The 27,893-nt window shown below is 49.8% G+C and overlaps 1 protein-coding gene across 1 annotated transcript in view; it reads left to right on the top strand.

Moving 5' to 3' along the window:
* Positions 1–27,893, top strand: part of pi4kab (phosphatidylinositol 4-kinase, catalytic, alpha b) — a 114,166-nt gene that overhangs the window by 66,397 nt on the left and 19,876 nt on the right. The window contains exons 28-38 of the mRNA XM_055655413.1: positions 2,669–2,758; positions 3,745–3,864; positions 9,029–9,121; positions 11,161–11,317; positions 13,516–13,643; positions 15,000–15,158; positions 16,401–16,552; positions 17,860–17,967; positions 18,829–18,956; positions 26,104–26,262; positions 27,681–27,763. Of these exons, the coding sequence (XP_055511388.1) occupies positions 2,669–2,758; positions 3,745–3,864; positions 9,029–9,121; positions 11,161–11,317; positions 13,516–13,643; positions 15,000–15,158; positions 16,401–16,552; positions 17,860–17,967; positions 18,829–18,956; positions 26,104–26,262; positions 27,681–27,763 (1,377 nt within the window). The remainder of the gene's footprint in view (positions 1–2,668; positions 2,759–3,744; positions 3,865–9,028; positions 9,122–11,160; positions 11,318–13,515; positions 13,644–14,999; positions 15,159–16,400; positions 16,553–17,859; positions 17,968–18,828; positions 18,957–26,103; positions 26,263–27,680; positions 27,764–27,893) is intronic.

Below are 27,893 nucleotides of genomic sequence, written 5' to 3'. Positions count from 1 at the left end.
AATCTAGGGACCTTGCAGGCAACAGCTGGGGATCCAATGCACACACCCTCCGTACAGCAACCTTAGCCCCAGTCTACTCAACAGACGAGTTTTGCTCAACAGCTTGGGCTAATAGTTGCCACGCCACAGAGTGGCAGAGTTGCTGCCTCTCAGCACCACAGACCCGGGTTCCATCCCGACCTCAGGTGCTGCCTGTACGGAGTTTGCACGTTCTCCCTGTGACCGCGTGGGTCTCCTCCCACATCCCAAAGACGTGCGGGTTTGCAGGTTAAATGTGTAGGAAGGAACTGCAGGTGCTGGTTTAAACCGAAGGTAAGAGACACAAAATGCTGGAGGAACTCGAAGGCGGTCACGGTGGAACAGTGGCAGAGTTACTGCCTTACAGCGAATGCAGCGCTGGAGACCCAGGTTCGATCCCAACTACGGGTGCTGTCTGTACGGAGTTTGCACGTTCTCCCCGTCACCTGCGTGGGTTTCCTTCGAGATCTTCGGTTTCCTCCCACACTCCAAAGACGTGCCGGTTTGTAGGTTAATTGGCTTGGTGTAAATGTAAAAATTGTCCCTAGTGGGTGTAGGATAGTGTTAGTGTGCGGGGATCGCTGGTCGGCACGGACCCGCTGGGCCGAAAGGGCCTGTTTCCGCGCTCTAATTCTAAACTAAACTAAAAACTAAAAACTCAGCGGGACAGGCAGCATCTCCTTCTTCAAGGCAGACCATTTCGTCAGGGTCTCGACCCGAAAGGTCACCCATTCCTTCCCTCCAGAGATGCTGCCTGTCCCGCCCGCTGAGTTACTCCAGCATCTTGTGATTAGCTGCAGTTGTGTACGTTTGCCACTGGAGGGAGCAGTCAGCACATCTTGGACCGATGGAGCTCGGCAGCATCAATGTGAACCATGAGAGCTATCTTTCACTCTGATTTTCCAACCAGCTCTGATGTTCTATCATGCTGTATGCAGGCTCCCCGCTAGACCACACCGCAGCTCATTGAACACCAATCATTTGTTGAACAACTGTCATAGTTCTTAAGTTCAAGGAGCAGAATTAGGCCATTCGATAGACAATAGGCCATTCGGCCCTTCGAGCCAGCACCGCCATTCAATGTGATCATGGCTGATCATCCCCCGTTCCTGCCTTCTGCCCATATCCCTTGGCTATCTTTAAGAGCCCTATCTAGCTCTCTCTTGAAAGCATCCAGAGAACCTGCCTCCACCGCCCTCTGAGGCCGAGAATTCCATAGACTCACAACTCTCTGTGTGGAAAAAGAGTTTCCTCGTCTCAGTTCTAAATGGCTTACACCTTATTTTTAATCTGTGGCCCCTGGTTCTGGACTCCACCAACATCGGAAACTTATTTCCTGCCTCTAGCGTGTCCAAACCCTTAATAGTCCTCCTCTCCTTTCTAAAGGTATGTCCTTTTATTCTGAGGTTGTGGCCTCTGGTCCTAGATTCTCCCACTAGTGGAAACGTCCTCCCCACGTCCACTCTATCCAGCACCACCACCCACTCCCATCCATCTAAAGGATGTCACAGTGAATTTGGTAACTAGATAGTTGTCTGAGTCCTTATCCTTTGGGCTTCCTTCATCCTCATGATCCACAGTAATGTCTGCAAGTTCCCTTTCATAGACTAACAACTTTAAAGGCAACTTATAGACATTATTTCTTAATTTCCTTCAGGGAAATATAGGAGGAGCGGAGGGCAATAGACAGACACAAAATGCTGGCGTAACTCAACGGGTGAGGCAGCATCTATGGGGAGAAGGAACTGGCGATGTTTCGGGTCGACACCCTTCTTCAGACTCCAGCATTTTGTGCCAGCCTTCTATTTTACCAGCATCTGCAGTTCTTTCTTAAACATCTTAGAATAAAGGGAAGGCCATTTAAGACTGAGGTGAGGTCAGTTTGTGGAATTCCCTGCCACAGAGGTCGTGGAATAGGCAACGTTTCGGGTCGAGACCCTTCTCGAAGGATTAGGCGACGTTTCGGGTCGAGACCCGGAAGGGTCTCGACCCGAAACGTCACCTATTCCTTCGCTCCATAGATGCTTTATATCTTAGAATAAAGGGGAGGTCATTTAAGACTGAGGTGAGAAAAAGCTTTTTCACCCAGAGAGTTGTAAATTTATGGAATTCCCTGCCACAGAGGGCAGTGGAGGCCAAGTCACTGGATGGATTTAAGAGAGAGTTAGATAGAGCTCTAGGGGCTAGTGGAGTCAAGGGATATGGGGAGAAGGCAGGCACGGGTTATTGATTGGGGACGATCAGCCATGATCACAATGAATGGCAGTGCTGGATCGAAGGGCCGAATGGCCTCCTCCAGCACCTATTTTCTATGTTTCTATCTCTGGAGTGTAACTTGAAACTTATCGAACAGTGAAAGGCCTGGATAGAGTGGATGTGGAGAGGATGTTTTCACTGGTGGGAGAGTCTAGGACCAGAGGCCACAGCCTCAGAATTAAAGAACGTACCTTTAGAAAGGCGATGAGGTGATGTTTTGAGTCGGGGCCCTTCTTCAGTCTGAAGAGGCCTGTTCTGGTCCGATTCAGATTCAGATTCAGATTCAGATTCAATTTTAATTGTCATTGTCAGTGTACAGTACAGAGACAACGAAATGCATGGCGAGGTTTAATCAGTTGAAGACGGGTTGTTTTTTCCCCCCCATTTCCCTCAGAGTATTGTGCGGGACTTTGCGGCTCGCTGCGGTGGGATACTGCAGGAGGCGATGAAGTGGGCTCCGTCAGTCACCAAGTCCCATCTTCAGGTAAGCTGCCGGAAGATTCGGCAACGGATCAGGGTCCCGTAACACTCGAGGCTGTTGTTTGATGTTTGTATAGAAACGACTTGGCTGATTCAAGCCGGAAATGGTGCGGAGAAGATTTACGGGGATGTTGCCGGGACTTGAGGGCCTGAGCTACAGGGAGAGGCCGAGCAGGCTAGGGACTCTTATTCCTTGGAGCGCAGGAGGATGAGGGGTGATCTTACAGTGGCGTAGCAAATCCTAGCTCAGGTAGACGCACAGAGTCTCTTGCCCAGAGCAGGGCGAATAGAATGGGTGAATGCTTAGCCTTTTACCCACCGTAGAGGAATCAAGAACCAGAGGGAAAATAATAAACATGAAGCTGAGGGGCAACTTCAGTGCAGTTACAATAGACAATAGACGATAGGTGCAGGAGTAGGCCATTCGGCCCTTAGGGCCAGCACCACCATTCAATGTGATCATGGCTGATCATCCCCAATCAGTACCCCGTTCCTGCCTTCTCCCCATAAGCCCCGACTCCACTATCTTTAAAAACCCTATCTAACTCTCTCTTGAAAGCATCCAGAGAACCCGCCTCCACCGCTCTCTGAGGCAGAGAATTCCACAGACTCACAACTCTCTGTGAGAAAAAGTGTTTCTTTGTCTCCGTTCTAAACGGCTTACTCCTTATTCTTCAACTGTGTGTGGCCCCTGGTTCTGGACTCCCCCAACATCGGGAACATGTTTCCCGCCTCTAGCGTGTCCAAACCCTTAACAATCTTATATGTTTCAATAAGATTTAAGAGCCCTGTCTAGCTCTAGTTAATTAGCTTTCGGGTAAAAGGTTTAAAAAAAATGTTGTCCCGGGTGTATGTAGGGTAGTGTCAATATGCGGGGATCGCTGGTCGATGAGGACTCGGTGGGCCAAAGGGCTTGTTTCAGCTGTGTATCTGTAAATGAAACTAAACTAAACATCTGTGTGTGTGTGTGTGTGTGTTTTTATTTTGCAGGAGTATTTGAATAAGAACCAGAACTGGGTGTCTGGGTTGTCCCAGCATGCTGGGCTCGCCATGGCAACGGAAAGCATCTTGAACTTTGCGAGTTACAACAGGCAGAACACCACACTCGGGGTATGTAGAGCCAAGAGAGTTTTATTGTCACATATTTACTGGAACGAAACAATGACATTCTACTTAGCAGCAGCAGCAGCAGCAGCAGCAGCAGCAACAGCAGCACAACAACAAGTCTGTAAACACTGCACCCATCAGTCACAACAATATAAGGCCATGGGCCTGAAGAAGGGTCTCGGCCCGAAACGTCACCCATTCCTTCTCTCCAGAGACGCTGCCTGTCCCGCTGAGTTACTCCAGCAGCGTGTGTCTGTCTGCAATATGCTATAATATGAGTATTAATGAGGAGAAGGAAGAGCTGTTTACTTTCATGACTAATGGCCCTGTCCCACTTACGCAACTTTCTCGGCGACTGCCGACACCCGTCACAGGTCGTTGCAGGTCGGCGAACATTTTCAACGCGTTGAAAATCCAGCGGCGACCAGAACAAGGCACGACTCTTTGGGCGACTACTCACGACCATACGGGCTTCACCCCGCGACATGTACGGTCGTGAGTCGTCTCCTCAGTCGCCCAAAGAGTCGTAACGTCTTTCTTGTCGCCGCTGTTGACAATTTTCGCCGACCTGCAAGGACCTGTGAAGTTGCGTAAATGGGACAGGCCCATTAGAGCGATACAGCGCGGAAACAGGCCCTTCGGCCCAACTTGCCCACACCGACCAACACGTCGCATCTCACACTAGTTCCACCTGCCTGCGTTTGGCCCATATCCCTCTATACCCGTCCTATCCATGTAACTGTCCAAATGTTTCTATGGAAGATAGACACGATCACCTTGAATGGCGGTGCTTACTCGAATGGCCTGCTCCTGCACCTATTGTCTATATTGTCTAACATGCTGGAGTAACTCAGCAGGTCAGACAGCATCTCTGGAGGGAAGGAATAGGTGACGTTTCTGGTCGAGACCCTTCGGACTGAAGGCTGCAGAGGCTGTCGGTGGATATATTTAAGGCAGAGATAGATAGAATCTTGAGTCGAAGGTTATGGGGAGAAGGCAGGAGAATGGGATTTGGAAGGAGAGACAGATCAGCCACAATTGAATGACGGAGGAAACTTAATGGGCCGAATGGCCTAATTCTGCTCCTATTCCTTATCTCATGAATAGGCGACGTTTTGTGTCGAGACCCTTTTTCCCGACTGAGAGTGGGGGGGAAAGGGAAACGAGATATATAGATGGAGATATGGAGAGATGCAGAATAAATGAATGAAAGAAATGCACAAACAAAATGATGATAAATGTTGCACCCGCTGAGTTTCTCCAGCTTTTTTGTGTAACCTTCGATTCTCCAGCATCTGCAGTTCCTTCTTAAACACTGTGTATACTCCACTGCGTTATCTCTTCAAGATATGCCTACCTTGAAGAAGTTCTCCTCTTCTCTCCGGAGACAGTTTCACAACCTCCTCTCTAAAACCCTGCTGTCTCCTCCCATCCCCCAGCCTTCGGGCTCCTCCTCCTTTTTCCTTTCTTGTCCCCGCCCACCCCCGCCCCCGATCAGTCTGAAGAAAGGTTTCGGCCCGAAACGTTGCCTATTTCCTTTGGGTTTCGGCCCGAAACGTTGCCTATTTCCTTCGCTCCATAGATGCTCCTGCACCCGCTGAGTTTCTCCAGCATTTCGGGACGAAACCCAAAAGGAAATAGGCAACGTTTCGGGCCGAAACCCGGAAGGGTTTCGTCCCGAAACGTCGCCTATTTCCTTCGCTCCATAGATGCTGCTGCACCCGCTGAGTTTCTCCAGCTTTTTTGTGTAACCTTCGATTCTCCAGCATCTGCAGTTCCTTCTTAAACCTGATGATAAAGGAAACTGGCTATTGTCAGCTGTGGGCTGTGGAAGGTAAAGGTTGCAGACATCGAGAACTTCTCCCCCCCCCTCCTTGCTCCACCGCAGATTCCCAAAGGGCTGCCGACACTAGTGCGGATTGAAGCCTCGAGACTGTAATCCTTCGCAAGGCCATCTAGAGTTGCGGCAAAATGCAGAGGCAAATAGAGTCTAGGCCCTCTGGTGTTACTCTGGTAAACGTATTGCAGATCGGGCTCGAGGGGAAAGATAGACTCTGCCTTCATTCAATCCATTTCAATTCAATATTTATTCCATGTCATTTGTACCTCAGTGAGGCTCAAACGAAACTCCGTCTCCGCAGCCAGACGAACAAAGACAATTCCTACTGGACACACAAACAATTCAATTCACACACACATCCGAAACAATGTCGAAAACTGATTCCTGGGATGTCAGGACTGTCTTATGAAGAAAGACTGGATAGACTTGGTTTATACTCTCTAGAATTTAGGAGATTGAGAGAGGGGATCTTATAGAAACATACAAAATTCTTAAGGGGTTGGACAGGCTAGATGCAGGAAGATTGTTCCCGATGTTAGGGAAGTCCAGGACAAGGGGTCACAGCTTAAGGATAAGGGGGAAATCCTTTAAAACCGAGATGAGAAGAACTTTTTTCACACAGAGAGTGGTGAATCTCTGGAACTCTCTGCCACAGAGGGTAGTTGAGGCCACAGTTCATTGGCTATATTTAAGAGGGAGTTAGATGTGGCCCTTGTGGCTAAGGGGATCAGGGGGGCATGGAGAGAAGGCAGGTACGGGATACTGAGTTGGATGATCAGCCATGATCATATTGAATGGCGATGCAGGCTCGAAGGGCCGAATGGCCTCTACTCCTGCACCTAATTTCTATGTTTCTATCCATCACAGTGAACCTCCACCTCACTGTGATGGAAGGCAAAGTCTTTTCTCTCCCCTGCACCATTTCTCTCCCGCTGTCGAAGCCCCAGGCAGGCGATGGTAAGTCCCACGGCCATTTAAGGCCCCAGCTCCAGGCCCAACAGTCACAAAGTTGGAGCCCCCGGTGGGCGTTGGAATGTCCCGCGGCCACTAAAGCCGCGCCGGGCGATGTACGCCCCCAGCTCCAGGCCCAAATGTCTACATGAAGTGAATGTTGCCATCTTGTGGCAGGCAAGAAAAACTGTAGCTGGACAGTGGCTCAGGCACCATCTCTGTCGGGAAAGGATAGGTCGGACTGAAGAAGGGTCCTGACCCGAATGGTCGCCTACCCTCTTCCTCCAGAGATGCTGCTTGACCCGCTGAGTTGCTCCAGCACTTTGTGTCTTATCTTTGGCATAAACCAGCATCTGTTTGTTACTGCAAAGAAAACTGTGGCCTCAGTTGAAGGTTACAAAGAAGATACGATGAACTGAAGATGCTGGTTTAAAAAACAGGGACTCGCTGTGCTGATGTAACTCAGTGAGTGAAGATAGGTGAAACATTTCAGGCTGGGGCCCTTCTTCTGATGAAAAGGATCCACTCAGTTCGCATTAACCAACCTGATCTCCCGGAGGCTCAGCACTTCAACTCCCCCTCCCATTCCATATCTGACCTTTCTGTCCTGGGCCTCCTCCATGGCCAGAGTGAGTCCCATTGCAAATTGGAGGAGCAGCGCCTCATATTTCGCTTGGGTAGTTTACACCCCATGAACATTGACTTCTCCAACTTCAGGTAGTCCTTTCTTTCTCCCTCCTCCCCCTCCCCTTCCCAGCTCTCCCACAGCCCATTCTCCGCGCCTCGTCCTTTCCTCTTTTGTATTGTATTGTATTGTATCCAAATTTATTGTCATTGTCTCAATTTGAGACAACGAAATGAATTTCCCTTACAGGCAGTATCATTAAAAAAATCATTAAAAAAACTCTTCCCGCCCCCACCCCCAACCCCACATCAGTCTGAAGAAGGGCCTCGACCTGAAATGTCACCTATTCCTTCGCTCCATAGACGCTGCCTCACCCGCTGAGTTTACATAGAAACATAGAAAATAGGTGCAAGAGGAGGCCATTCGACCCTTCAAGCCAGAATCAGAATCAGAATCAGAATCAATTTATTTGTCATTTGGACCCCCATTCACTGTGATCATGGCTGATCGTCCCCAATCAATAACCCGTGCCTGCCTTCTCCCCAAATCCCTTGACTCCACTAGCCCCTAGAGCTCTATCTAACTCTCAAATCCATCCAATGATTTGGCCAGCATTTTTGTCTACCATCAATATATTGTCCAGTCACATTCTCTGGTGATGCTGCCTGCACCACTGACCCACTTTGTGTCACCTTTTGAAGTTGACAAAGACCCTTTGCTGATCCAAGAGCATTTGACACCTAACAGCTCGCAATCCGTTAAGTTACTGCTGCATGGTCACAGAGTCGGTGGAATTTAATTTGTGGCAAAGGGTGGCTGTGCAAATTGCAGTCATTAAAACTGATTTGGACAAGTCGGAACAACGTTGGATCTTATATATTCTTACAGTAACAAATAGAGCAAAGTTATATTTCCTCTGAGCATATTTCCTTTACAAAAAAGAAACCTGCAAGAGTTCTTCCAGTAGTTTCTCTTGCTCCAAATCCTAGAACATAGGGCGGCACGGTGGCGCAGCGGTAGAGTTGCTGCCTCACGGCGCCAGAGACCCGGGTTCGATCCCGGCTACGGGCGCTGTCTGCACGGAGTTTGCACGTTCTCTCCCCGTGACCTGCGTGGGGTTTCTCCGAGATCTTCGGTTTCCTCCCACACTCCAAAGACGTGCAGATTTGTAGGTTAATGGGCTCGGTGTAAATGTAAATTGTCCCTCGTGGGTGTAGGATAGTGTTCTCCTTCCTCTTGTGTATATGGCGTGCACAGCTTTTCATTTCACTGCACATCTCGTATGTGTATGTGACAAATAAACTTGACTTGACTAATGTTGTAGGACAACTTGTCCCGCCAGGTTGATTGCATTCGTCAAAACAGGGTGGACCGCGTGAAGGTTGCAATCAACCCGCCCCAGGGTAGTGTTAATGTGTGGGACCCGGTGGGCTGAGAGGGCCTGTTTCTGCACTGTATGGAGCAGCTGACAGGAGTAGCTTACACCTCATGCAACACCTTGACAATAGACATAAAGTGCTGGAGTAACTCAGCGGGACGGGCAGCATCTGTGGAAAGAAGGAAGGGGTGACGTTTCAGCTCCTTCAGGCTCCACCTGAAACGTCACCCATCCCTTCTCTCCAGACATGCTGCCTGTCCCGCTGAGTTACTCCAGCTTTTTGTTGAGTTACTCCAGCTTCGGTGTATCAGCAGCGTCTGCAGTTCCTTCCCACGCATGTAATGTCGCTCCTGTTGTGTCTGACTGTCCGCAGGCTACACAGCTGAATGAAAGGCCCGCGTGCGTGAAGAAGGACTATTCCAACTTCATGTCGTCACTCAACCTCCGCAACCGTTCTGCAGGAGAGGTAAGTGCAGGTTTTTAACGGGATCCTTTGCCTCAGAGACCACACCTGGAGTACTGTGTGCAGATTTGGTCCCCTGATTTGAGGAAGGACATTCTTGCTATTGAGGGAGTGCAGTGTAGGTTTACAAGGTTAATTCCCGGGATGGTGGGACCGTCATATGCTGAGAGAATGGAGAGGCTGGGCTTGTACACTCTGGAGTTTAGAAGGATGAGAGGATATCTCATTGAAACATGTAAGATTGTTAAGGGTTTGGACACGCTAGAGGCAGGAAACATCTTCCCGATGTTGTGGGAGTCCAGAACCAGGGGCCACAGTCTAAGAATAAGGAGTAAGCCATTTAGAATGGAGACGAGGAAACACTTTTTCTCACAGAGAGTGGTGAGTCTGTGGAATTCTCTGCCTCAGAGGGCGGTGGAGGCAGGTTCTCTGGATACTTTCAAGAGAGAGCTAGATAGGGCTCTTAAAAATAAAGGAGTCGGGATATGGGGAGAAGGCAGGGACGGGGTACTGATTGGGGATGATCAGCCATGATCACATTGAATGGCGGTGCTGGCTCGAAGGGCTGAATGGCCTCCTCCTGCACCTATTGTCTATTGCCTCGTCTATTCCCTTTGCCCGCCGTTCCGTGAAGCCAGAGTAGGCGTCACGGAGGTGCAGCGGTAGAGTCGCTGCCTCACAGCGCCAGAGACCCGGTTTTGATCCCGACTACGGGTGCTGTCTGTACGGAGTTTGTACGTTCTCCCCGTGACCTGCGTGGGTTTTCTCCGAGAACTTCGGTTTCCTCCCACACTCCAAAGACGTGCAGGATAATCGGCCAGGGTTTCTATACTTGGTATAAGTGTAAATTGTCACTAGTGTCTGCATAGGGTGGTGTCAATGCGGGGATAGCAGGTCGGCGCGGGCTCGGTGGGCCGAAGGGCCTGTTTCCGCGCTGTATCTGAACTAAACTAAACTAAACTAGAAGGTAGACAAAAATGCTGGAGAAACTCAGCGGGTGAGGCAGCATCTATGGAGCGAAGGAAAAGGCAACGTTTCAGGTCGAGACCCTTCTTGACCCATTCCTTCTCTCCAGAGATGCTGTCTGTCCCGCTGAGTTACTCCAGCTTTTTGTGTCTATCTTCGGTTTAAAACAGCATCTGCAGTTTCATGATCAGCCATGATCATATTGAATGGCGGTGCTGGCTCGAGGGGCCGAATGGCCTACTCCTGTACCTATTGTCTACTGTTCCTTACTACACATTTGGTCGCAGGGAGAAGGTGTAAACTCCATACAGAAAGAACTGGAGGTCAAGATCTAACCCAGGCCCTTTCAGAGGTGTAGAGCGTGCTGGCCGTTAAACAGGTTCTTGCTCATATATCTTGCCATTGCTTGTTTGTACATGAATAATGGCACTTGGTTAAATATCATGGTATAAAGCCCTTCACAGCACGATAACGTAATTGATAACACTCAGGGAACAGCTTCATCCATGAAAAAAAGACAAGGAGAAGTGCCACACTGTTCAATCCTGATCTCGGGTGCTGCCTGTGTGGAGTTTGCACGTTCTATCTGTGACGTTTGGGTTAAGTCCGGGTGCTCTAGTAAAGACGTGCGGGTTTGTAGGTTCATTGGCCTCGGTAAATTGCCGCTGGTGTGTAGAAGCATAGAAAACAGGTGCAGGAGTAGGCCATTCGGCCCTCTGGGCCAGCACCGCCATTCAACATGATCATGGCTGATCATCCACAATCAGTACCCCGTTCCTGCTTTCTCCCCATATCCCTTGATTCTGTTAGCCCCAAGAGCTAAATCTAACTCTCTCTTGAAAACACCAAGGGAGTGGATGTAAAAGTGTGATACCGTGCATCGATGGTCGGCATGGACTCAGTGGGCCAAAGGGCCTGTTTCCGTGCTGTATCTCGAAAGCTGCAAACTAAAACTTCCGTAACAAAAGCAAAGTGGTTACACTCTGCGACTGACATCGCTCGGCAAGCAGCGATTATGTTGCCGGTCGGGTTATTCAACATCTTGCGCTGTTTCATTATGTCCCTCTTCTCTGCAGGTAGCGGGAATGATTCAGTTCTCTGAAGCGACCGGCTGGCAGTCTGACCTGAACAAGATCATGATTAAAAAACTAACGGAAGCCCTGGACTCAGTCAAGACTGATGCCTACACACAGTCCATGTTCAACCTCACAGCTCTGCTCATCCGAAGAGAGGGTGAGGGATGTCCCTATTATAAGTTTCATGGAGTCTTACCGAGCCCGCACACACACGACTCAGCCAGAGCTGAACACACATTCAGAGTATAGGAGCAGGGAGGTTCTACTGCAGTTGTACAGGGTCTTGGTGAGACCACACCTGGAGTATTGCGTACAGTTTTGGTCTCCAAATCTGAGGACGGACATTATTGCCATAGAGGGAGTGCAGAGAAGGTTCACCAGACTGATTCCTTGGATGTCAGGACTGTCTTATGAAGAAAGACTGGATAGACTTGGTTTATACTCTCTAGAATTTAGGAGATTGAGAGGGGATCTTATAGAAACTTACACAATTCTTAAGGGCTTGGACAGGCTAGATGCAGGAAGATTGCTCCCGATGTTGGGGAAGTCCAGGACAAGGGGTCACAGCTTAAGGATAAGGGGGAAATCCTTTAAAACCGAGATGAGAAGAACTTTTTTCACACAGAGAGTGGTGAATCTCTGGAACTCTCTGCTACAGAGGGTAGTTGAGGCCACAGTTCATTGGCTATATTTAAGAGGGAGTTAGATGTGGCCCTTGTGGCTAAAGGGGATCAGGGGGTATGGAGAGAAGGCAGGTACGGGATACTGAGTTGGATGATCAGCCATGATCATATTGAATGGCGGTGCAGGCTCGAAGGGCCGAATGGCCTCTACTCCTGCACCTAATTTCTATGTTTCTATTCTCGGCATCTGCATACAATGGTGTCTGTCTTGTCTTGTCGTTTCTTGTCCGTGGTGGCGGAAAGATCGGCGGGAAACAGGGCCGCGACGTAAACGCTCGTTCCTCGACCCCGTGGCATTGTAGTAAATATTATGACATTATAGATTAGATTATTGTAATACGGTGATCCCTGCTGTGGAGGTACCGGACACCAGCACAGAGAGAGATTAACGTGTGAGAAGGAACAGCAGATGCTGGTTTACACCGAAGAAAGACACAAAAAGCCGGAGTAACTCAGCGGGTCAGGCAGCGTCTCTGGCAGCCAAAGAACCGCATCTTCTGGCTTGTTTAAGGAAGGACTGCAGATGCTGGAAAAATCGAAGGCAGACATAAATGCTGGAGAATCTCAGCGGGTGAGGCAGCATCTGTGGGGAACTAGCTTTTCTTTCTTGTAATTCAGTCAGATTGACCTTTCAAGCTGAGTGCAATCATTATTTGATAGTGTATCCCTGCAATAGATGGGCTGTGCAACAGTGACGGACTGCAGCCTCCCACGTTCAATTTGAGTTAATGGTGCCACGTAAAGGGCCTGTCCCGCGATCGCGACCTCGACAGGCGACTGCCGGCACCCGTGAGAGGTTGCCGAAATTTTCAACGTGTTGAAAACTCAGCGGCGACCAGAAAGACGCTATGTCTCTTTGGAGACCTCTCAGGACCATAGGAGACCTCTCAGGACCATAGGAGACCTCTCAGGACCATAGGAGACCTCTTAGCACTTTTGTCTACCTTCTGAACTACATATGTTGTGACTATTATTGTTTTTGTTGTGTGTGTCTGTGTCTGTGTGAATGCTGGTTTCAGTGGGACAGGCAGCATTTCTGGAGAGATGAAGAAGGGTCTCGACCCGAAACGTCACCCATTCGTTCTCTCCAGAGATGCTGCCTGTCCCGCTGAGTTACTCCAGCATTTTGTGTCTATATATGAACCTATCATCTATATTATATGTCTATATATATATATATATATATATTGTGATATATATGCATATATATATATATTTGTGTGTGTGTAGAATATACATAAATATGTGTGTGTACATACACACACACTGAACTGTTTTTCCTCATGCATCATATTGTTTGAGAGTGGTGAATCTCTGGAACTCTCTGCCACAGCAGGGTAGTTGAGGCCAGTTCATTGGCTATATTTAGAGAGGGTTAGACCCCTTGTGGCCAAGGGGATCAGAGGGTATGGAGAGAACGCAGGTACGGGATACTGAGTTGGATGATCAGCCATGATCATATTGAATGGCGGTTTAGGCTCGAAGGGCCGAATGGCCTACTCCTGCACCTAAAATATGTTTACACTGTACTATGTTCCATATTGTGTTGTGCTGCTGCAAGTGAGAATGGCATCGTTCTATCTGGGACACAGGACAATAAAACTCGACTCTTTGACTATGACTGGAAAAGATGTAGTGTGTTGTCTGAGTGTTTTGTGCTTTGCCTCCACAGTGTGTGATCCTCAGCTGCTGCACCACCTGTGCTGGGCCCCCCTGCGCATGTTCACCGCAATGGGGATGGAGATTGCAGTCGGCTGCTGGCAGTGGCTGTTGGCTGCAAAGAATGGCATCGAAGTGCCGGTGAGTATTGCACCTGGGTGGTGGGGAAACGTCACCCATTGTGTGTGGGTGGGGGAGAGATGGTGGGGGGTGTGAGTGGGTGTGTGAGTGGGTGGGTGAGGGGGTGGGTGAGTGGGTGTGTGAAAGGGTGTGAGAGTGGGAGTGTGAGTGGGTGTGTGAGGGGGTGAGTGAGTGGGCGGGTGAGTGGGTGGGTGAGTGGGTGAGTGGGTGACACTGTGAGTGTGTTTTCCTCAGTGGGTGGGTGAGTGGGTGATGTGTGAGTGAGTGGGTATGTGGTGAGTAGTTGGGTGTGGGTGTGGTGCTGTGTGAGTGAGTGGGAGAATGGAGTGGGTCTATCTGGGGTGGGGGACAATAAAACTCGACTCTTGTGACTGGGTGACTGGGTGAGTGAGTGGGTGAGTGTGTTGTGGGTGGGTGGGTGGTGGGTGGGGGAGTGGGGTGTGTGAGTGGGTGTGTGAGTGGTGAGTGAGTGGGTGGGGGAGTGGGTGGGGGCCCCCCTGGTGTGTGTGGGGGTGTGTGTGGGTGTGTGTGAGTGGGTGTGTGTGTGTGTGTGTGTGAGTGGGTGTGTGTGTGTGTGTGTGTGTGTGTGTGTGTGTGTGTGTGGGTGAGTGAGTGGGTGTGTGTGTGTGAGTGTGTGGGTGGGTGAGTGGGTGGGTGAGGGAGGGTGTGTGTGGGTGTGTGAGTGGGTGAGTGGGTGGGTGAGGGAGTGGGTGAGTGGGTGTGTGAGTGGTGTGGGTGTGGGTGAGTGGGTGAGTGGTGGGTGGGTGAGTGTGGGTGTGTGTGGGTGGTGTGGTGGGTGAGTGTGTGGTGTGTGTGTGGGTGGGTGTGTGAGTGGGTGGGTGTGTGGGTGTGTGTGGGAGTGTGTGGGTGTGTGTGGGTGTGTGTGTGAGTGGGTGGGTGGGTGGGTGGGTGGGTGGGAGTGGGTGTGAGTGAGTGGGTGGGTGGGTGGGTGTGTGTGTGTGTGTGTGGGTGTGGGTGTGTGTGGGTGGGTGTGTGTGTGTGTGTGTGGGTGTGGGTGTGTGTGAGTGGGTGGGTGAGTGGGTGGGTGTGTGTGTGGGTGCGTGTGTGTGTGTGTGTGTGTGTGAGTGTGTGTGTGTATGGGTGTGTGTGTGGGTGTGTGAGTGGGTGGGTGTGGGGGGTGTGTGGGTGTGTGGGTGGGTGGGGGAATGGGTGGGGGAGTGGGTGTGAGTGGGTGTGTGAGTGGGTGGGTGTGTGAGTGTGTGTGTGCGGATGTGGGTGTGTGAGTGAGTGGGTGTGTGAGTGGGTGTGTGAGTGGGTGGGTGTGTGAGTTGAGATAGTGGGTGAATGAGTGGGTGAGTGCGTGGACTCTTAAATGACTGCCCCTGCCATTTGCAGTTCATGCGAGAGATGGTAGGGGCTTGGCAGATGACCATGCAGCAGAGGTTTGGCCTCTTCGCCGAAGAGAAGATTGAAGCTGACCCTCTGGCGGCCTCTGAGGAGAGCCAACCCATCCCCCGACCCCCAGAGGTGACCCCCCACCACATCTGGATCGAGGCAAGTACCAGAGTTTGGGTTGGCAGTTTTAAGAATAACGGAGTAAGCCATTTAGAACGGAGACGAGGAAACACTTTTTCCTCACCCAGAGAGTTGTGTGTCTGTGGGATTCTCTGCCTGGTGAGGGCGGTGGAGGCCGGTTCTCTAGATGCTTTCGAGAGAGAGCTAGATGGGGCTCTTAAAGATAGCGGAGTCAGGGGATATGGGGAGAAGGCAGGAACGGGGTACTGATTGGGGATGATCAGCCGTGATCACATTGAATGGCGGTGGACACAACCCTCTGTGTGAAAAAGTGTTTCCTCATCTCCGTTCTAAATGGCTTGCCCCTTATTAGAAACATAGAAAATAGGTGCAGGAGGAGGCCGTTCGGCCCTTTGAGCCAGCACTGCCATTCACTGTGATGACAACACCCTGGCTCAGCCGTTGGCAGCATTGACATTACGTTAGAGGACTAAACCTGCGTGTATGTGTGGATGAAGCAACAGTTCACTCACCACATGTGGTACCGCTACAACAGAACCAATACCAGATGACTGGTTATAATTAAAGGGTAACTCTCTGTGGTTTGGTCGGCGATCAGCTGGAAACCCATTGATAGTCTAGGAATTCTAAGGCACCCGTATTATCAAAGCAGCCGCAAGGCATTACTGCGTAATTGACTTGGCTCAACGTCAATGGCATTGCTTAATTCTTAAATAGCATGCCCATGTTTTCTCAATGCAGTTCACACCAAAGATCCTCTAGCAGAGCAAATTAGACCACCATTGCTAAATGCAACGGGCTGACGTGTAGTACGCAACGGAGCGGAACGTGGGCCTTTGTTTCATCCATTTCCGTAACCCGACCCGACCCGACCCGACTCGCAGTGTAATCAACGTTTTGTGGGGGAACAGTTTGTGTTAATGAATTATAATTCTGTAAATGAGGAGAAGATTTTTACCAAAGAACTTTTATTTTTACGAGGATGTTTCCGTAAACCGGCTTCCGTCTCCGCGCTAGTATCTTTGCTCCGCTACGGGATCTTTGGTGCGGAGATGGAAGCCGGTTACGGAAATGGGGCCGAAAATCACCCATGAATCTGCCCATGACCGTACTAGGTCTTTTTCTTCGAGCGATTAATCTTGCTCCGCTGTAGGATCTTTGATCTAATCTACTCCGCTGCAAGTTAGGTTTAGACATTCCTTCACCGTTGCCCACAGCGCAATGATCACACGCTTTCATTTTTACGCACCTCCCCTTTAGTTTCTGGTGCAAAGATTTGAGATTGCCAAATACTGCAGTGCGGACCAAGTGGAGATCTTCGGAAGCCTTCTGCAACGCTCCCTCTCCTTGAATGTCGGAGGCTCGAAGGGGATTTTGAACAGACACGTGGCTGCCATCGGGCCAAGATTCAAGTATGTGCTCTTCAAATAGATACAGCGCGGAAAACAGCCCCTTCGGCTTGCCGAGTCTGCGTCGACCTGCAATCCCCGCACACTAACAATGTCCTGCACGCACTCAGAAACATAGAAAATAGGTGCAGGAGTAGAGGCCATTCGGCCCTTCGAGCCTGCACCGCCATTCAATATGATCATGGCTGATCATCCAACTCAGTATTCTGTACCTGCCTTCTCCCCATACCCCCTGATCCCTTTAGCCACAAGGGCCACATCTAACTCCCTCTTAAATATAGCCAATGAACTGTGCCCTCAACTACCTTCTGTGGCAGAGAATTCCACAGATTCACCACTCTCTGTGTGAAAAATGTTTTTCTCATCTCGGTCCTAAAAGATTTCCCTCTTATCCTTAAACTGTGTGACCCCTAGTTCTGGACTTCCCCAACATCGGGAACAATCTTCCTGCATCTAGCCTGTCCAACCCCTTAAGAATTTTGTAAGTTTCTATAAGATCCCCCCTCAATCTTCTAAATTCTAGCGAGTACAAGCCGAGTCTATCCAGTCTTTCTTCATATGAAAGTCCTGATTTGACAGAAGCCTCTTCTTTTCGTGTCCATCTTGTTACAAATGTTGGCCTCGCTGTAATGGTCCGGCCTACAATCAGCGGAAGCCATCACTCGTCGCAATAGATGATGGTGGCAGCAGAATTAGCTCAGGATACTTCCAGTTTTCAGCCCCGCCACATGGACACTCCTGCTATGGGGCCATCAGGAGCCAATTAGCCTACAAACCCGCACGTCTTTGGAGTGTGGGAGGAAACCGGAGCACCCAGAGAAAACCCACGCAGGTCACGGTGGGGGGAGAACGTGCAAACTAGGTACAGGCAGCACCCGAGGTCAGGATCGAACCGGGGTCTCTGGCGCTGTGAGGCAGCAACTCTGTTGCTGTAGACACAAAATGCTGGAGTAACTCAGCGGGTCAGGCAGCATCTCTGGAGAGAAGGAATGGGCGAACTCGCCCAGAGATGCTGCCTGACCCGCTGAGTTACTCCAGCATTTTGTGTCTACCTTCCTTTTTACCAGCATAATAATAATATCTTTTACTGTCAATGCACGGAGGTACAACGAGATTTGGTACGCAGCTTCCATCCGTTGTCGTAACCTAATCAACTAAAAATTTAGATACCCAGAGAGGCATGATTTATAAGAAAAACAGTAAACAAAACATCTTTCTTACACAAACTGGGTGTGGCGTTACCAGAAGAAAGAAATAACCAGCCACTGAGTTCCTTGCAGACGTAACGACTCAAACGTTTGCGCCCCCAGGTTGTTGACCCTCGGGCTCGCTCTGCTGCACGCTGACGTGATCTCCAGCACCACCATCCGAAACGTACTGAGAGAGAAGGTTTACTCCAGCGCCTTTGACTATTTCAGGTGACCACTAGAGTTGTTTTGTCTCTGTGTGTGTGTGTGTGGGGTTTTGTCAAAAAAAAGCAGCATCGTTCAATCTGAGGAGAAATCTGTGTCTGCGGGCGATCAGTCGCGGGCGGGCGGGCGGTAGCGCGCGGCGCTGGATTTAAAACACCGCCGTGCCTGCGTCCGAGAGTCACCAGAGTCGGAGCTCCAACCAGCGCGGCCTGAGGAATTCGGGTGTCCCGGTCTCCTGGGACGAAGCGGCCGCTCCAGACATTTTCCAAACCGCTGAGGAGTGTTCACCCGATGCTGGAGTTCCATCTTCCCGGCAAAAAGAGGGCCTGGAAACATCGGACTGGCTGCGGAGGCTGCAGATGGGCCCCGACCTTGGGTGATTCACAGAGGAAGAGTACTGACCTTTCTGGTGCCTTTCCCCACAGTGGAACATTTTTGATTCTGTTGTCAAGTCAAGTCAAGTCAAGTTTATTTGTCACATACACATACGAGATGTGCAGTGAAATGAAAGTGGCAATGCTCGCGGACTTTTGTGCAAAAGACAAACAACAAAACAACCAAACAAATTATAAACACAATCATAACACACATATTCTTATTCATAATAAATAATGGAAGGAAAAACGTTCTGTAGAGTTAGTCCCTGGTGAGATAGGCGTTTACAGTCCGAATTGCCTCTGGGAAGAAACTCCTTCTCAACCTCTCCGTTCTCACTGCATGGCAACGGAGGCGTTTGCCTGACCGTAGCAGCTAGAACAGTCCGTTGCAGGGGTGGAAGGGGTCTCTCATGATTTTGGGGCGGGGGGGGTTGATTGAAACGTGCTATATAAATACAATTTACTTACTTACTTACTTACACTCTTCCAGCGTTGCTCCTAAATATCCAACGCAGGAGGAGAAGAGACTGCGGGAGGACATCAGCATCATGATCAAGTTTTGGACGGCCATGTTCTCCGATAAGAAATACCTCAATTCAAACCAGCTGATCCCTCCAGGTAAGGAGCAAAGTAAAGCTTGGAGCACAGTGGCTACGCAGCGGGAGAGTCACTGCCTCACAGCGCCTTCAGCGCCGGAGAACCGGGTTACAGAAGGATGAGAGGGGATCTCATTGAAAGATATCAGATTGTTAAGGGTTTGGACACGCTGCAGAGGCAGGAAACATGTTTCTGGTGTTGGGGGAGACCAGAACCAGGGGCCACCGTTGAAGAATAAGGCCAGTTTAAGAATAAGAGTAAGAATAAGTCACTGGATGGATTTAAGAGAGAGTTAGATAGAGCTCTAGGGGCTAGTGGATTCAAGGGACATGGGGAGAAGGCAGGCACGGGTTATTGATAGGGGACGATCAGCCATGATCACAATGAATGTCTCGAAGGGCCGAATGGCCTCCTCCTGCACCTATTTTGTATGTTTCTATGTAATAAGGAGTAAGCCATTTAGAACGGAGACTTTTTCTCACAGAGACTGGTGAGTCTGTGGAATTCTCTGCCTCAGAGGGCGGTGGAGGCAGGTTCTCTGGATGCTTTCAAGAGAGAGCTAGATAGGATTAAAAATAGTGGAGTCAACGGATATGGGGAGAAGGCAGGAATGGGGTACTGATTGGAGATGATCAGCCATGATCACAATGAATGGCGGTGTTGGCTCGAAGGACTGAATGGCCTACTCCTGCACCTATTGTCTATTGTCACCCCGACTATGGGTAGCTGTCTGTACGGAGTTTGTACCTTCTCCCCGTGACCCGCGTGGGTTTTCTCCGAGATCTTCCGTTTCCTCCCACGTACAGGTATGCAGGGAAATGTGACAATTGTCCCGGTGTGGGAAAGAACTGGTTTAAATTGAAGGTTACACAAAAAAGCTGGAGAAACTCAGCGGGTGCTGCAGCATCTATGGAGCGAAGGAAATAGGTAACGTTTCGGGACGAAACCCTTCCGGGTTTCGTCCCGAAACGTTGCCTATTTCCTGTTGGGTTTCGTCCCGAAACGTTGCCCATTTCCTTCGCTCCATAGATGCTGCTGCACCCGCTGAGTTTCTCCAGCTTTTTTGTGTAACCTTCGATTCTCCAGCATCTGCAGTTCCTTCTTAAACACTGGTTTAAATTGAAGGTAGGCGCACAATGCTGGTGTAACTCAGCGGGCCAGGCAGCATCTCTGGCTGACGTTTCGGGTCGAGTCCGAAGAAGGGTCACGACCCGAAACGTCACCCATTCCGTCTCTCCATAGACGCTGCCTCACCCGCTGAGTTCCTCCAGCATTTTAGTCTCCCAGTGTACAGCGTCGCCAGTTTGCCAGTCCCAGTTGTTATAAGTGCAGGGTTCTTTGATCGGACGGTGAAGGCCTGTTGTCTGCCGGCGTGGCAGGGTCGGCCTGGCCTTGCGTCCTCAGCCTCTGCTCCACCACCTAAGATAAGATAAGATAAGATACGGCCCTGCTCCAGGAGCTCTTCAACCCCGCAACTCGGGCGGGAGAAGTCGCCGTTGCGAGAGCCCTGAAAAGCGGTCTCCCTCCAGGGACCCGCGGGCTCCCGGTGCCGCCGTCCACAGACCTGTCGTTGGAGCCTCCGACTCTCCGGTCGCGCCGCAGCAGCAGCAGCAGCGCTCCACACCAAACCCGTTCCGGACTGGCCAGCCCCCGCGACGGCGACGGTGACTCGTAGCACCAGATCTTCCTGGAGGGGAGACGACAACGGAAACCCGTGCAGGGGAGTGCAGGGACGGTTTTAAAAAGTTTCCCCCCCCCCCCCTTCCCACCCCCCCCACACACACACACACAACCCCATCAAAACTACATTAAAACACAGACAGAAAAATAATAAAATGCGGATAGACTGCAAAGGCCGCTGCTGGCCAGAGCCGCGCCGCCCACAGGCCACCTCTTCGGTTTCCTCCCACACTCCAAAGACGTACGGGTGTGTAGGTTAATTGGCTTAGTAAATGTAAAAACTGTCGCTAGTTGACTCTGACATCGGGGGGAGAGGGAAGTGCAGGGGAGAGATACGTTTTTTTTTTTTTACCTTCCATCACAGCGAGGTGGAGATGCGCTGTGATGGATGTCTTTGTAAATTGTGTTGTGTCCTGGGTCTTTTTTTTCTTGTATGTATGACTGCAGAAACAACATTTCACTTGAGCCTCTGTGAGGTTCAAGTGACAAATAAATTGTATTGTATTGTAGTGTAGTGTGTGCAAGATAGTGTTAGTGTGCGGGGATCGCTGGTCGGCACTTACCTGGTGGGCCGAAGGGCCTGTTTCGTTCTGTACAAAATTCTTAAGGGGTTGGACAGGCTAGATGCAGGAAGATTGTTCCCGATGTTGGGGAAGTCCAGGACAAGGGGTCACAGCTTAAGGATAAGGGGGAAATCCTTTAAAAACCGAGATGAGGAGAACTTTTTTCACACAGAGAGTGGTGAATCTCTGGAACTCTCTGCCACAGAGGGTAGTCGAGGCCAGTTCATTGGCTATATTTAAGAGGGGGTTAGATGTGGCCCTTGTGGCTAAGGGGATCAGGGGGTATGGAGAGAAGGCAGGTACGGGATACTGAGTTGGATGATCAGCCATGATCATATTGAATGGCGAATGGTGCAGGCTCGAAGGGCCGAATGGCCTACTCCTGCACCTAATTTCTATGTTTCTATGTATCTCTGTAACCTAAACTAATCTCTTAGGATCCATCTCCGACCATAAATGTGATCCCTGTCAATGTGTACCCTCTGCCAGTGCAGCATGTTTTCTTTGTGGCTGTATTTCAACAGTCCCGTGGGATACATTCACAACATTAAAAGCAAATATATAAATAGGCCTCATTAATCAGACATTCAACCACCACATGCCCAATCCATGCTCATTCATGAAGAACATTTTTATCGCAAAATGCACATTCATTTTCTGTTCGGTCTTGAGGCACTTAAGCAGCTTGTGGTTGTATTGTCAATTGTTTTGTGAGATTCCATTAATAACCAAAGAGGATATATAATATGATTATCTATAACTGCCTCTCTCTCTCTCTCTCTCTCTCTCTTCTCTCACTCTCTCTCTCACCTCTCTCTCTCTCTCTCCCTCATCCTCTCTCCCTCTCTCAGAACTGAGAGAGAGAGAGAGAGAGAGAGAGAGAGAGAGAGAGAGAGGGAGAGACAGACAGAGAGAGAGAGAGAGACTGAGAGAGAGAGAGAGCTCCTCCCTCTCCCTCTCCCTCCCCCTCCCTCCCTCTCTCTCTCTCTCTCTCAGTCTCTGTCTCTCTCACAGAGAGAGAGACAGAGAGAGAGAGACAGAGAGAGAGAGAGAGAGAGAATTGTAAATTGTCCCTAGTATGTAGGATACTGCTAGTGCACGGGGTGATGACTGATCGGTGCGGACTCGGTGGGCCACAGCCTGTTTGCGCTGTATGTCTCAATGTGTAGAAATGGTACGCTGTGGTCTTCTAGGAATAATCATCTGTAGTGTAAAGTCAGAAGTGCCAGTGACCTCTGGTGTAACTTGCTTGTTCTCCCTTCGTGGAATTCAGCCCGGGATTTCTCCGGTAGCGAATGTTTTAGACCAGGCGTGTTTTGCTAATGTTGTGGTGCGGTTGTGGGCGGGGGAGGTGGCCAACGTTCCAACGTGTCTCACTTGTGCTGGCCGTTGGCCCAGACTCTCAATGACACCCTGGCTTTCATGCTGCCTTGCGCCCCTTGCCTGCCCTCGGTAAAGTTTACTTTAGTTTAGGGATAGAGGGATACCGCGCGGAAACAGGCCCTTCAGCCCACCAAGTCTGTGCCGTGCCGATCAGCGATCCCCGCACCATAACATGACCTGTTTTTACACTCAACGAGCAAACCTGTGCGTTTTTGGAGTGTGGGTGGAAACCGAAGACCTCTGGGGGGGGGGACCCAAGGGGAGAACGTACAAACTCCGTACAGACAGCACCCGTAGTCGGGAAGGATCCCGGGTCTCCGGCGCTGCAAGTGCTATAAGGCAGCAACTCTACCATTGCGCCTGTTTGTGTGCGTTTGTGTGTGTGTGTGTGTGCGCGCGCGCGTGTGTGTGTATGTGTGTGCATGTGCGTGCGTATGTGTGTGTGCATGTGTGTGTGTGCATGTGTGTGCGTGTATGCGTGCGTGCATGTGTGTGTGTGCATGCGTGTGTGTGTGCGTGTGTGTGTGTGTGTGTGCGTGCGTGTGTGTGTGTGTGTGTGTGCATGTGTGTGTGCGTGCGTGCATGTGTGTGTGTGTGCGTGTGTGTTCATGTGTGTGTGTGTATGCGTGCGTGCATGTGTGTGTGTATGCGTGTGTGTATGCGTGCGTGCATGTGTGTGTGTGCGCATGCGTGTGTGTATGCGTGCGTATATATATATGTGTGCATGCGTGCATGTGTGTGTGTGTATATGTGTTCACCAGTTTCCTGTGCAGGTTGCCAGTGCATCTTGAGCTGATATTGTCAGGCAGAATGAAGACCAGGAACACCATATGATTTATCCTCCACATCACTGGAGTTTGTCAGCCAACTATATTGGCATCAAAACTGCTGAATGTGAATTCCCGTGACCCCAGACTTCTGGCGTTGATATCTGGCAGACTTAATCCATGATTTTTTTCATTTTTCGTTGATTGAATTTTTTCAACATTTGCAGATTTTTTTCATCTGCTGCAGCAGCAGCAAATAATAATTTCATGGTTTGGTTTCGGCAAATGCGGCAATAAAACACTCCTGACATTCTCTTGACTCTCGCCACTCACTGGGGAAACATGTTTTTTGTGCAATTTCTTTGTTTTCACAAGTTCACAATATATACGAGTAGTGTTAGGCCTTTCAGCCCATCAAGTCTACTCCGCCATTCAAACTTGGCTGATCTATCTCTCCCTCCTAACCCCATCCTCCTGCCTTCTCTCCATAACCTCCGACACCCGCTCTAATCAAGAATCTATCTATCTCTGCCTTAGAAATATCCACTGACTTGTGGCCTCCACAACCTCCTGTGGCAAAGAGTCACCACCCTCTCACTCAAGAAATGTCTCCTCATTTCCTTCCTAAAAGAACGTCCTCTAATTCTGAGGCTGTGACATCTACACATAGCGCTATGGGTCACAGACTGTTAGGGAAGGGAGAGAGGGAGCGGGAGGGAGGGAGGGAGGGAGGAAGGGAAAAAAGGAAGGAGATAGGGAGGAAGAGAGAGGGTGGGAAGGAAAGAGGGAGGGAGGGTGGGAGGGAGAGGAAGGAGGGAGAGAGAGCGAGGGAGGGAGAGGGAGGCTTCCAAAATGACTTCTACATCATCATCTGGTGCTAAAAGCAGGAAGCAGCCGTTCAAACAGCAGTTTGCAAAGAGATGGCAATGAATGCACTAAGGTGCGTGGAAGACACAGCAGGCAGTAAAGAAAGCGAATGGTATGTTGGCTTTCATAGCAAGAGGATTTGAGTATAGGAGCAGGGAGGTTCTACTGCAGTTGTACAGGGTCTTGGTGAGACCACACCTGTAGTATTGCGTACAGTTTTGGTCTCCAAATCTGAGGAAGGACATTATTGCCATAGAGGGAGTGCAGAGACGGTTCACCAGACTGATTCCTGGGATGTCAGGACTGTCTTATGAAGAAAGACTGGATAGCCTGGTTTACCCTCTGTGGAGATTGAGAGGGGATCTTATAGAAACTTACAAAACTCTTAAGGTGTTGGACAGGCTAAAGGAAGATTGTTCCCATTAGGGAAGTTTTAAAGGGGTTCCAGCTTATCCTTAAGCTGTGACCCCTTGTCCGAGATGAGGAGAACTTCCCTAACATCGGGACACAAGGGTCCTGAATCTCTGGAACTCTCTGTCACAGAACCCCTTTGAGGCTAGTTTTGTGTATTCTAGAGGGAGTTAGATGTGGCCCAATGTCCTAAATTCTAGAGGGTATAAGAAGGCAGGTACGGGATACTGAGTTTCTTGATCAGACAGTGATGACATCCCATGGCGGTGCAGTCTGTGATGGGCCGAATGCCTACCTGCACCTAATTTCTATGTTTCTACATGTCAATTGGTAGCAAAGTTATGCATTCTTGTACTCGTACATGGGTATGACCGCACATTAAAAAATAACACCTTTTCACCACGTATAAATACTGCTTTCCTCAGCAAAATACTGATTTTCAGGTGCTAGAATACTGAAATCCTCTGACAAAACTTGGCAGCTCTGGACTTATCTCTGAGGCAGAGCTAAATTTGAGAAAGAATCGTTTGCTGAAGGGAAGACAAAAATGCTGGAGAAACTCAGCGGGCGACCCGAAACGTCGCCTATTTCCTTGGCTCCATAGATGCTGCCTCGCTCGCTGAGTTTTCCAGCATCTGCAGTTCCTTCTTAAACATTTGCAGAAGAGGGGTTAGCTGCTTTGCCCCGTAGAAACTAGAAACTGCAGATTGTGGTTTACACAAAATAGTTATGTAGTTTCGAACTTTCTACGGTCTGAAGTAGGGTCCTGACCCGAAACGCTACCTAGCCATGTTCTCCAGAGATGCTGCCTGACCCGCTGAGTTTGAGGCAGCTCGATTTGTTACTAACACCTATGAGAGAGAAGCGAGTGTTACCAAACTTCTGAATTCACTGGGGTGGAACCCTCTCCAAGACAGACGGACGTGAAGCTCACCGTTTGACCTGTTTTGACGAAATATTAAATGGTCAGCTCGACATAGATTACAAAATCTACACCAAACCCAAACCAATTAGCAGTAGACCAGGGCATTCGATCCAATTTGTGATCCCGGCTACCAAGACAGATGTGTACAGCAATTTGTTCTTCCCCCGCACAATTAAAGCATGGATTAGTCTCCACCCTACCATAGTTACCCAACCAGATGCAACTAAATTTAAGGTAGCTCTTTCTTCCCAATAACCCTTTCTGGCTTAAGCCCTCCCTCCACCACCTCCAGTTTAAATTCCATTTGGAATATTTTGGAGGACCAGGAAACCAAGTTACACCAGCACACTGTGTCTATCTTTTATGAGGAAGTCAAGGTGGTTTCTTTGAGTCGATGAGACCGAGAACTGTTGAACGGCCTGTGTGTAGCTGACATAATCACAATGCATTTCTCTTGCTCCGTCCTACTCTCCTGCCTTTGAAAAGAACGTGTGAGTTATTTGCGGTGTTGTGGTGGAGCAAGGGGAATAAATGCTGGCCTTAAACTTATCGCATGGAACCCTGTTCCTCAGACAACCAGGACCCCTCCGTGAATAACCTGTCTGCACTAATTGTGGCCGATTCGAGGAACAACCTTGACATTGCTGTCGGCTCGCGGCAGCAGTCTGCGCAAGGCTGGATCAATACCTACCCACTCTCCAGCGGCATGTCGACCATCTCCAAAAAATCAGGTGACGTGCCGTCTTTCCAGCTGGGTGTTGGATGTGCCGCTCCCTGCATGAGCACCTCTGCTTTCTGTGCTGTCCCCATCTTGTAACGTGTGTGATTAACCCCACCCCGTGCAACCTCCTGTGATCACTGCATGCGTAGACGCCGACTAGATATATATTCCCTTGGGTGGACAAAAATGCTGGAGAAACTCAGCGGGTGTGGGAGCGAAGGAATAGGCGACGTTTCGGGTCGAGACCAGACTGTGGACCAGCTATTTCCCTTTGAGAGTAGGGAAGATTCAAACAAGAGGACATGACTTCAGACTTAAGGGACAGAAGTTTAGGGGTAACATGAGGGGGAACTTCTTTACTCACAGAGAGTGGTAGCGGTGTGGAATGAGCTTCCAGTGGAAGTGGTGGAGGCAGGTTTGTTGGTATCATTTAAAAATAAATTGGATAGGCATATGGATGAGGAGGGAATGGAGGGTTATGGTATGAGTGCAGGCAGGTGGACTAAGGGAAAAAAAAAGTTGTTCGGCACGGACTTGGGGCCGAGATGGCCTGTTTCCGTGCTGTAATTGTTATATGGTTATATGATGTGGAGGGGGGGGGGGGGGTGGAGGGGGGGTGGAGGGGGGGGGGGGGGGGGGGGAAGGGGGGTGGGGTGAAATTGGGGGAAGAACGGAAGGAGGCGCAGACAGTAGGCTTGTGGGGGGAGCTGGGAAGGGGAGGGGAAGGAGGGAGGAAGCAGGGACTACCTGAAATTGGAGAAGTCAATGTTCATACCCGCTGGGGTGTAAAGTGCCCAAGCGAAATATGAGGCGCTGCTCCTCCAATTTGCGGTGGGACTCACTCTGGCCACGGGGACAGAAAGGCCCAAGATAGAGAGGGTTGACAGAAAATGCTGGAGAAACTCAGCGGCTGAGGCAGCATCTATGGAGCGAAGGAAATAGGCAGCGCCTATTTCCTTCGCTCCATAGATGCCGCCTCACCCGCTGAGTTTCCCCCTCGACCCAAAACGCCGCCTATTTCCTTCGCTCCATAGATGCTGCCTCTCCCGCTGAGTTTCCCCAGCATTTTTGTCCCATCTTCGATTTTTCCAGCATCATCTAAAAATATTTTTTTCTTCATCTGATTCCACAGCCCTCGCTTCCCCCTTGGCAAAGGTGGCTGGGGATTAGTGGTATTATTTTAAAATACAACGTTTTAAAATAAGTTGCCTTTGCATGGCCTTTCTCTCGAAGCATGGCTCTGTAGATGTCTTTGTGTGGTGTGTCATGTTAGCTGGTGGCTGCGGTCTAAGTGAAGCCATACAGTATTAATACCAATCCTGAACTATCGTACTCTTATGCCAGACGTGCCTAAGGAAGGCCAGTGCATAATATCGTCCACATCCTACTGCACTGCCTAATTAAAATCTTCCCTTATCTCCCACCCAGGCCTGTCAAAGAAGACCAACAGAGGCACTCAGCTACATAAATACTACATGAAAAGGCGTACCCTCCGCCTCTTGTCCTTGTTGGTGAGTGGTTCATAGACGATAGACAATAGGTGCAGGAGTAGAGGCCATTCGCCCCTTCGAGCCTGCACCGCCATTCAATATGATCATGGCCGATCATCCAACTCAGTATCCCATACCTGCCTTCTCTCCA

The sequence above is a fragment of the Leucoraja erinacea genome, chromosome 25, assembly GCF_028641065.1.
Source record: "Leucoraja erinacea ecotype New England chromosome 25, Leri_hhj_1, whole genome shotgun sequence".
Classification (NCBI taxonomy): domain Eukaryota; kingdom Metazoa; phylum Chordata; class Chondrichthyes; order Rajiformes; family Rajidae; genus Leucoraja; species Leucoraja erinaceus.
Note: the sequence above shows the minus strand (reverse complement) of the source record. Positions and strands in the feature narration are given on the sequence as shown.